At 26.5% G+C, this 11460-nt stretch overlaps 1 protein-coding gene across 1 annotated transcript; it reads right to left on the minus strand.

Moving 5' to 3' along the window:
* Positions 1-1531: 1531 nt before the first annotated feature.
* LOC101499629 (protein neprosin-like) lies at positions 1532-6367 on the minus strand. The gene is made up of 7 exons (XM_004509573.4): positions 6158-6367; positions 5237-5323; positions 4919-5128; positions 3581-3748; positions 2704-2757; positions 2000-2146; positions 1532-1912 (listed from the first exon to the last, which is right to left on the minus strand). The coding sequence occupies exons 1-7, from the start codon at positions 6359-6361 to the stop codon at positions 1532-1534; spliced, it is 1251 nt and encodes a 416-aa protein (XP_004509630.1). The 5' UTR covers positions 6362-6367.
* Between the last annotated feature and the right edge of the window lie 5093 nt (positions 6368-11460).

Consider the following 11460-nt stretch of genomic DNA (forward strand, 5'->3'; position numbering starts at 1 on the left):
ATCCATTTCCTATCCATATTATACCACCTATATAAATGCAGTAACAAAAATAATAAGCTTTCAAAACATATCAACAAGTTTCAAAAAGAAACCAATATCAACTAACAATTTCAAAACAGAACAGATCATGTGGTATGAGTTTTTGACAATTTTTGACAATTTCAAAACATAACAGATCATGTGTAAAAAATACCTTAGACAACGTAGATGGCCGCACAGTACGTAGAGGATATTAGGGTTCGCAACGTATATAATTATTTGAAAGATGTAGAGGATATGAGGGTTTCCAACGTATATAATTATTTGAAAGATGTAGAGGATATGAGGGTTTCCAACGTATATAATTATTTTAAAGATGTATTTTACAGCGCTTGTGAAAAACGCGCTGTAATAGGTAGTTAAATTCAATGAAAGCGCATGTGTTTTACAGCGCTTGTGAAAAACGCGCTGTAATAGGTAGTTAAATTCAATGAAAGCGCATGTGTTTTACAGCGCTTGTGAAAAAAGCGTTGTAATAGGTAGTTAAATTCAATGAAAGCGCATGTATTTTACAGCGCTTGTGAAAAAAGCGCTGTAATAGGTAGTTAACTTCAATGAAAGCGCATGTATTTTACAGCGCTTGTGAAAAAAGCGCTGTATTAGGTAGTTCAAATATTTGGAAGCGCATGTGTTTACAGCAGCTTGTGAAAAAAAGCGCTGTAACTGATACGCGAAAGCGCTTCCTTTTACAGCGCTTTTTTGACAAGCGCTGTAAAAGCCTTATAACGTGATGCGCAAACGTTATATGACCTACTACAACGCTTGTTTTACAGCGCTTGTCATCAAAAGCGCTGTAAAAGGTTCTGTTATTTTTAAAATATAATTACAACAGCGCTTGTGTTTAGCAAGCGCTGTAAAATGGGCGCTGTTAAATGTCATTTTTGGCGTAGTGAATACTATGCATATCTTGAAATACTAGAAAAGTAGAGAAAGAGTAAAATGGATAGGTTTCGCAACATTATATTTACTCTTTATTTTAAGGTTACGTTTGGTACATCAGAAATATAGAGTATGACATAGACATGTTACGCTTAACATATTATAAGTTTGATGTACATAATATTATAATAAATACGATAATATTATTTTATTATATTATGTTTTAAATAAACAGTTTATAATAACATAATATAATATTTATTATATTTAAATAATAAAATATTGTTGTGAAATAATTATATATATTTCTTTATCTAATAAAATTTTAAATTTTATAAATCAATAAAAACACTAAATAAAAAATAAAATTAAGAATTTTAATTTAAAAAATTAGGACTAACTAAATAATTCTATTATGTTAGATCAGTTATAAGAGTTTAACCTTGTCATTAAATTAATAAATTAAGTAACAATTACTATCTTCTAATTATGGAACAAGCGTCACAAAATATAATTTATTTTAAGAGAAGTTAATTATCAACCTCAATTCGAAATAAATTAAATATATATTTAAATCACTCTCAATAACATTGAAAAATAATGAAATATTGCTTTAAGGACAATTAATATTCCTGCCTGGTCCACCATAGTAAAAGTAACTTCCCCAATCTCCACCATACCCATCCTTTAAATTATAACAATCTGGGAACGATATATCAGTGGAATGAGCTCGAAATGGAACCAAGGCATCATCAGCATGCACAAGTTGAATATTCTTAAAGTGTGCAGCTTTGCCATAATCCTCTCCCGCAAAATGTCCACTACCCATTTGAGTGAAAGTGTGAGATCCTGTTATCTTTATATTTTTTATTGCTCCACCAAATTGCACATCATTTGCGTATTCCTTTAGGTAAGTAAACAAGCTCGATGGCCAATACCCAAGTGGAAGTCCTCCAGATCCCCATTTTAGCCACCAATTCTCATCTTCTGAGCTCTACAAATATAATATTAAATTTTATTAATCAAATTTACTCATCATCTTCTCATTAACGTAAATTTGTTAATCAGAACATAAAATTACCTTCCACACCATTAGCGTAATAGCATATTGTATCCCGTTATACGTAGAAACCGGAGAAATTCCTGATCCTAATGCAATTTTGTGGTTAGTTTGAATAAAGCCTGAGCATAGTAAATTGTAGCATCCGGTCTTCTTATATCCATCAGCCTGCAATACTTACTATTATCATTTTCTTTTCGATAAAGATTTAATTTGTGTTTCTTACTCTATATTAATTATTTTTTTCAATTGTAACCTTTAATTGATACTAAATATTTCACTTTCAATTTAAAATATTCACTTTTGTATTAATGAAATGATAAATGCACTAATACACTATGGCGATTTAGTAAAAATATCATTTCTCTCTCTTATTTTCACTTTTTCTAATCTGTATGAAAATTCAAATACATCTATTATTTTAGATACAGAAGTACTACATAGTACTTCTTTTGGTTAATATTGTAAGTTTTTTTTTTTTGTGATAATTAATTTTCTAAATTTTATTTAAAACATAACTCAAAAACTACTAAATCATTATTTTTTAATGTCAAACACTTAAGGACATGTATTAAATATTTAATTTTGAACTAAATGAGTGATATACTAGAAAAAATAATATTAAATAATTTGAAAATAGTTAATTTTTACTTATAATTATAGTGTAACATTGACTAGAGATAGTTTACTTTTTCCACCTCCTTTACTTCAATAAACTTACTTACCGTCCAATAAACAGTCACTCTTGCGCGATTGTCTCCATAAAGACTTGGGCTCGCCTACATAAAAATTACTTAAACTTAATTTGATTGACTAAAAATATAATATAAAATCAAATACATTGATGAAATAAAAATGAGAGGTAGATGGTTGACACCAAATTGAATTCAGTTAAAAAGTTTTTGAAAGATAAATTAGTTTTGATGCATTATTAATATAAAAGTTTGTTTGGTTTAAATTAATGTAAATTTTGTATACCTTTAAAAATAAAAAAATTATGACATCAATAAAAATGTAGAATTTAATTCTCACTATCTTTAAAGTTTTTTATACCGATAATGTTTATCAAAAATTTTAAAAAATGGTTAAAAAGTTTATAATTATAAAATTTTAAAGTTTTATTTTTAGTTTTTTAAAAAAATTCTTTTAATTTTAAAAAATTTCTCAGTTTTGTTTTTATTCTTATTTTCAAGTCAACTCATGTTTATTATTCAAATTTTTAAATAACTTTTTCATAAATATTTAGAAAATTAAAAAAATTTCCCTCACAAAAGTTTAAAATTTATAAATGAAGAAAAAGACGAATATGAATTTTGAAGTGTCAAAAGCTTATAAATTCATATTTAATTGGTCATTTATTAAAAAATTCAAATTTTTTATAATATTCTAACATCTATGACAAAAAACATTCAAATATTTGAATGATAAATATTAACTGACTTGAATACAGAGTCCAAAAATAAAATTTGGTAATTTTTAAGAACTACAAGTAAATAAAAAATTATTGAACTCAAATTTTATTTAATACAATAAATAAAAATGGTGCGAAAGCATATGAATGATTTGATTAAGATGAAGTAATTAATGAGAGTAATAACATACCTGCCAACCAAATTCAATGGAATTGCGATTTTGATTATCAGGTGGACCAGAAGTGATCCAAACTTTAGAAGCACTGAATTCATTTTTAGTTTCTATGTAAGGAGACCACACGTTTATGGTAGCCTTTGCTCCATATATCGCTTCGTCAGTCACAGTTTGAATTGCATACTGTGTAATGTTATCAAATAAAACAAATTAACCCTCTTTATTATTGGCGAAAATGAAACAATCATTTATTTATATAGGAGACATGTCATTCTTTATTCGTACTTATAAAGAAAATTAATCTAAAATACAAAAAAAAAAAAAAAAAAAAACATTTGAAATACTTTGATATGTCTGGATTTACTCATGAAAATTTAAATACTCAACTATACCATGTAGGGCTGTGCATGGTTATTTTTTAAAAAAACCAAACCATATCTATTTTAAAACTAATATATAGATTTAAATTTATAATCAAATCTATTATTTGGTTTAAAACCGATTATAAAACCAATTGTAAAATTGGAAATAACCGGTTTTGAAAAATTCAATTTTAAAATTGGTTTTTTTTTAGAGAAATATTTTTTTTCGATAAATAATAATTTACAATTTTTTTAATTCAAGAAAAACAAATCGATTTTTTCGATACATTTTTTTAAAACTTTTCTCAACAATTTTTTTGAGAAAAAAAGTTTTTAATTTTTTTATGATATTTTTTTTAAAAAAAATCTCAAAATTAACAAAATATTGGAGGACTATGAGCCCCCTCCCTTAAATCTACAAAAAATAATGAAATAGTGAGTCAGAACTTTAAAAAAATTGGCTTAATATTAGAGGCTTAGTAAAAAACAATTTAAAGAAGACTTTGGAGTTTAGAATTTTTCTGACAACTCTAGTAATAAGTAATTGATTAAATGAAGTTAGTAATAAATTATCGGAAAACACGGCCGAAAGGTGGAAGGTCGGTGGAGTGATGGCAAAATCAGAATTGTTTTAGAGTTTTTGAGATTAAAGATTTTTTGGGAGTTGAGTGGATAAAAACCGGATAAAAACCAAATTCAAATATAAAACATAAGTGGGTATCCAACCAATTCATAAAAAAAACCGGATTATAACCATGCGATTTTAACCGAATATTTAAAATAGATCTGGATCCGATTTTAGATTTGGGCCACATAACCGGATTTTTTGCAGAATCCTAATACCATGTGCTTGCTTTACCAATCTCCATTATCATTTTATGTGAAGAATTGTTTGTTTATTACTTACTCTTACTATAAGAAATAATGCTAAAAAAATATAAAAAATGAAAAATATTGAGACACAAAAAGTTAATTTCTCGTGATTGCATACCTCGACTTGATTATCACTATTGGCGTCCTTTCTGAAATCACTTAATTTTTTTCCAAATTTACTAATAGAACCAGCTCTTAAAATGTCTTCTTCTCGTGTTCTTCTAATTGGAATAGTTCCTTCAGGACATGATTCTCCTGATAAACTCCACAATTGAAATATATCACTTGAATTATCTTCGATATATCCTTTTGGTAGTTTTGGAGGACTCTGCATATACAATTATTCATGAAAAATTATAAATTATAGAATATTATAATTAACTTAAAATATAGTTTTAAATTTTTCTAAATTCAATTAACAAAAAATAAGAAATACCGCTGGTTTATGGTCTTTCAATAAAGGATGATCAAAGGCAGGTTGATTATGAAACATAACACAATCTATGATATCACCATCAGGACTCTGCATATATGAACACAATCAATTACATAAACACAAGCATATAAGTTAGACCGGAGACTTAAGCTATTTGGATGAAGTAATGAAAACTATAAACAATACAAATTTTTCAATTGAATTTCATTCATTTTATAATTTTTTTGTTTGCATAGAGAAAATGCTTATTAAAAATTGAGTCATTTTTATATGTTTAAAAATATTTAGGGTAAAAATGTTAATATCCAAAGAAAATAGGTGCAAACTAACAATTTTAAAATTGGGCCAAATTTGAAATTTTGAAAAAAATAAGGTACCCATACTTAAAATTTTGCAAATATTCTTTTGGTAGTTTAAAAAATTATAAGGACATATTTGCAAATATTTATAATTAATAGGGACTAATACTTAAAATTTGAAATATATCAACACGAATTTGAAGTAATAGGTAATACTTGGACCATTTTGAAAATCATATTATATAAGGTTAGAAGGCAATTTTAAATTCTAAGTTTTTAGGTAGTATTTGAAGTAATTGTTTGACGCGAAATAATTAAAAATTACAAGAAATTTAAATTTTAAATCATTCAAAAAGCTTTGATTTAATTCTTTTAATTTATAATTATAAAAGACAAGAATTAAATCAAAGCTTTTATGTAGTATTTGAAATTAATGACTTAATTTTGCTCGGTCAAAATGGCTCAAGAATTCCCTTCAATTTAAAAATTCTTCAAATTTATTTTTAAAACAAGGTAATTTATATTGAAAGATTTGAATTATTCTATAAAATTAGATTACATCATAAATTTTCTCATCTAAACATGTTGGATGTAAATTTTACGACAATTTATTTTAACATACATGAATCGTTTTGACGGCAGGCTTGTTGATCCGCTGAAGATGGATTGCTATCTTTTCCTTCAACTTGCGAAACTTTTCCTCTTGTTGAAAAGTTTGATTGACTAAATGGTGACTACTGGTTTTTGAACAATAAATTGGACAAACCAAAGAAACAAGGAGAAGAAAATATAGGAGGTGGGAAATGATTGGAGAACTCAAATCCATGTTTTGTTTACTATAGTTTGTTCTTGTCCAGAATTTCTTTTGAGCACGTATATATACTACTCCGATCATTAATATAATATTAACAAAAGTAAAGATAAAGAAAGTTGAGGTATTTAAATTAAAATTTGGACTAAATATATAAAATATATTTATTTTATATTTAAGATGAGATGAAGTATGTTATAATAATATTATAAAAGCAATGTATTTTGACATTGATTATAAATATAAAATATTTTTTAAGGAATATATTTAATGTAATAATGAAAACATTTAATACATCAGAATTAATAATATTTTGGTCTTAAAATATATTATTAATTTTTTATGGAATATTTACTAACAGTTTCTATGGCTTACCAGTCATACACCAAAGGTGGACATTTCTTTGAATATACTACTTTGGTCTCATAATTAGTTTTATTTTGGTTTATTTATATATCAATAATTATTATAAATAAAAGAAAGAAATTTTTTATTTATTAAATTATCATTATTAAATATTAATGTGTTTATTAATGTATAAATGCAAATTTGGATATAGTATTTTTGTAATAATGTAATAATATTAATTGGAAGATTTAATTGGAAAAATATTTAATATTATTTGAAAGCTGATGTAATATTTATTTTGAGATAATAGATGTTTATAAAATAACAGTCATTATTAGTGTTTCAAAAACCTTCATCGTGAGAGTGGAGGGATAAATGCTTTTATTTACATTTATATACATTTCAATCAAATCATTTAATTCCAAAAAGATATATTAAAGGCATTTATGTCTTGCGATGAATCTAACACCTCTTTTTTCAGAATATGGCCATACACTTGTTGGTAATCAATGTGATGGTAAGTTTTTAGTTGTAAAAAAAAAAAACTTTTCTTACGCCACATGTAACCTCCACATTAATTATCATTTTATTTATTTTTCTTATAAAAAAGATTTCTTTTCATCAACAAACTTCATTTTCTTTTAGTTTTTATTTATTTTTTACTTAATTGCAATTTTGATTCTCTTATTTTAGTTTGAATCACAAAAGTAGTTCTCTCATTTTATTTCTCCTCAGTTTTGATAATCAAATAGAATTTTGATTCAAAACTTGATGAAATGTCTTTTTTTTAAGCCACACCACACCATCTTTGATCATATATTTCAGATTGTTGCACCATAAAATCTTGAGGCATGATATGGCTTAAATAAACGCAAAAAAAATGACAGTTCATCAAATTTTGGATCAAATTATGTTTGAGAGTCAAAAACTGAGGAGAAATAAAATGAAAGAACTATTTCATGATTCAGCTAAAATAAGAGGACAAAAAAATTTTATTCTTTTATAGATCAAATTTTGTTAACAAAGGAAAACTTTCCCAATAAACTTAAATTTTTATTTATTTATAAAATAAATATTTTATTGATCAAAACAAAACTTTCTTATCAAACTTCATTTTTTATTTGAGAAATTGCATTTACCTCCTATGAAGTTTTATTAAATGTTACTCACATATTTTCTAGTGTTTAAAATGCAATTATATCTCCTGTACTCACTAAAAAATGTACGCATAACATTTTTTTTCCATCGCACTTATAACTCTAGAATACATATTTCAATTGTACAACTAAAAAGCATAATAACACCTTTCAAAATTGTAAATAATAGATGTATAGTCATACATCTACAAATTAAAGTAAAAGGTTTAATTGTATCATATGATAAATGAAATGAATAAATGTAAGTGTGACAAAAAATGCATTTGATTCAATTTTCTTAGTCAGTCTACGGGATGTGAGTATTTTTCTTAGATGAGTTGTAAGTGTTATTTAAAGAGAACTCATGAGAGGTGAATGCAATTCATCTTTTTTATTTATTATACTACGCCAAAAATAGAATTTTACATCGCTTTTTTTAAGCCGTTTATAGCGCTTTTAAGCATGTAGTATCTAGTGCTGTTAAAAGATGCAATAGTGCTAGTTTTACAGCGTTTTTTTTTACAAAAAGCGTTATAAAACTAGATATTCAGTACAAAATTCAGCAGCTTCTTCGAAAATGTACCGTTCAGCAATACAACCTTTTGGTCGACCTCTACTTTTTTTGTACCCTTTTAATATTTTAATATATCGTTCTATCGGATACATCCATCTCTTATAAGCTGGCCCACAAAGTTATGTCTCCTTAACAAGATGAACAGTAAGGTGAACTATGATATGAAGAAACGAGGGTGGGAAATGCATTTCAAGCTCACACAAAGTAACAACTATTTCCATCTGCAATGTCAGTAATTTCTAAGGATCGATCACTTTACTACAAATTTCCCTAGAGAAGAAACATAATTTAGTTATGGCTCGTCGAACTTTTTCAGGTAAAATGGAACGTATACCTATTGGTAGCAAATGTTCCATTAGAACATGACAATTATCGATCTTCAAACCTTTTAACTTGAGGTTTTTTATACAAACTAAATTTTTAATGTTTGAAGAGTATCTTTCTGGAACTTTAACTTCGTGTAGAAATTTACATAGAACAATTTTTTTCCTTTCTAGATAGAGTATGAGCGGCTGGAGATATATATGTTCGATTTCCTTTCTTTACGGGACCCAATTCATTTCTTATTCCCATATCGACAAAGTCCAATCTTGCATTGATGTCATCCTTAGACTTTTCTGGAACATTGACTAATGTACCAATAACACTATCAAATACATTTTTTTCAATATGCATCACATCGAGAAAATATCTTATATACAATGACTTCCAATATGGCAATTCAAAGAAAACTGACTTTTTCTTCCATCCAGTGTTGACAAGCTCTACCGCAAAAAGTTTGCGAAATTTAATGGTCAAAACTTGTACTTTTTCAAATATTTGATATCCAGTCAATGCTAATGGATCAATATCTTCCTCTGATTTTTCATTGAATACATTTCTCCATCCACGATACCGATGACTAAAAGGTAAAAATCTATGATGTCCAAGAAATATGTTCTTCTTAAAATATTACAGCTGCATCCAATCTGTACTCTCTTCACATATATGACATGCACACTGACCTTTAATACTATATCCTGATAAATTATCATATGCTTGAAAATCATTAATTCTGCCGAACAACATAGCCCTCAAATTGAAACATTATTTCTTATACCCATCATAAACTTCCACACATGTCTCCCACATAATTTTTAAATCTTCAATTAAAGGAGTCAAGTATACATCGATATAATTCTCCGGTTGTTTGGGTCCAGAAATTAACAGAGACAACATCATAAACTTACGCTTCATACATAACCATGGAGGTAGTTTATGAATCAACAAAATCACAGGCCCCATGCTGTGTGAGATGCTTTAAAGACTATGTGGATTCATTCCATCAATAGAAAGTGCAAGTCATAGATTTTTTGACTCTCTCCTGAAATCAAGATACCCGTGATCAATTTTTGCCCATTGTGGAGAATCTGCAAGGTGTCGAAACTTTCCATCTCTAATTCTTTCATTTGAATGTCATGTCAAGTGTTTTGGATCTTCTTCACTTTGATACATGCGCCTAAATCTTGGTATTATAGGAAAATACCACACGACTTTTGCTGGAGTAGATTCTTCCTTCTTATATCGAGAGATATTGCATTTCAAACACGCCTTTAGTAATTCATATTCGTTTCGAAATAAAATGCAATCGTTAAGACACACATGAATCCTTTCGTAACTCATGCCAATAGAATCCTTCCACACATGAATCCTTTCGTAACTTATGCCAATAGAAAATGCAATTCTATATGACTTACAACAACGCTTTTTCAAAAGCGTTTGTTAGAAAAGCACTATTGTATCCTCCATTAGTTTTAAAATACTATACAACAACGCTTTTTGTAAAAAAAAAAATTATTGTAAAAGGCGCGCCGTAAAATTCTTATTTTGGTATAGTGTTAATAAAACAAATATTTTTCATCAAAGAAAACTTTTCCGGCAAACATAATTTTTTCCAATATAATATAACTATCTTTTTATTTTACTTTTGAACCTATAATGGATAACTTGAATTTTTTTAATCAATATCAGTAGTGAATATATACTTTCTTATGCCACATGTCACTCTCACATTAATTCTTAACTAGTTTTTATATTTATTTTTTTATGACTAAATAGCACATGTGACCTCTTACTTAATTTTAGTTAATGTTTTAGTCATTTTTCTTTTTCTTTCTGATTTGATCCTTTATATTAATTTTAAGTGACAATTTGATCTTTTATGTTTTAAAATGTCAAAAATGTTATCCTTTTTTTATAAATATTCAAAAAAAATAAAATAAAATTTTCAAAACAAAATCCAAAAAACTAATTATAATCTTCAATATAATGCAAATTTAATCAAATTTATAACTTAAATATTTAAATAAACTCATATTTTCATTCTTTATTTGATGTATTTGATGTTGTTGGAGATGAAAATGAGTTTATTTGAATATTTGAGTTATGCATTTGATGATATTTGCATTATATTGAAGATGATTATTAATTTTATGGGTTTTGTTCGAAAATTTTGATGAGTTTTTTGAATTTTTGTAAAAAAAAAAAGAAAACATTGTTGACATTTTAAAAAATAAAAAATAAAATTGTCACTTACAATTTAAAACATAGAATCAAATCAGGAAAAAAACGATAAATTACTCAAATGTTAACAGAAATTAAGTTAAGGGACTGCGGGTGCTATTTTGCTTTTTTTTTTTTGTATTAAATCTATTTATTTTTTTTAGCAAAAAAATCTAAATAAAATTTATGCGGCAGCTTAAAATATTTTAACTTCTTATTTTTTCTTATTTTTCAATTAACTTATTTGCTTAAAAGAAAGTGTAATTCTTCTGTAAAAAAAAATATAATTCTTGTTTTAAATTCTGTATGAATTTTATTATGATTTATCTCCTTAAGTTAAATGAGATGTTTAAGTAACTATTGAGGTAGAGTTAGAAAGTTCGAACAAACTCTTAGATACTTGCATGACCTAAGATGTTAAAAAATGCGTTGTAGCTATATTTTTAGGAGTGTGTTGTTAATAATCCATGTCAATTACATGATGAATGACCAAAGGCGGAAGCGTACCTGTGGGA

The sequence above is a fragment of the Cicer arietinum genome, chromosome 7 (assembly GCF_000331145.2).
Source record: "Cicer arietinum cultivar CDC Frontier isolate Library 1 chromosome 7, Cicar.CDCFrontier_v2.0, whole genome shotgun sequence".
Classification (NCBI taxonomy): domain Eukaryota; kingdom Viridiplantae; phylum Streptophyta; class Magnoliopsida; order Fabales; family Fabaceae; genus Cicer; species Cicer arietinum.

What these genes read in the sequence shown, in the direction of transcription:
- LOC101499629 (XM_004509573.4), bottom strand. Translation starts at nt 6,361, where the DNA reads ATGGATTTGAGTTCTCCAATCATTTCCCACCTCCTATATTTTCTTCTC. An exon ending in ATAGTGATAATCAAGTCGAG is followed by an intron (nt 3,749 to 4,918) that starts GTATGCAATCAC and finishes AACATTACACAG; the next exon opens with TATGCAATTCAAACTGTGAC. An exon ending in GAGTGACTGTTTATTGGACG is followed by an intron (nt 2,147 to 2,703) that starts GTAAGTAAGTTT and finishes TAAGTATTGCAG; the next exon opens with GCTGATGGATATAAGAAGAC.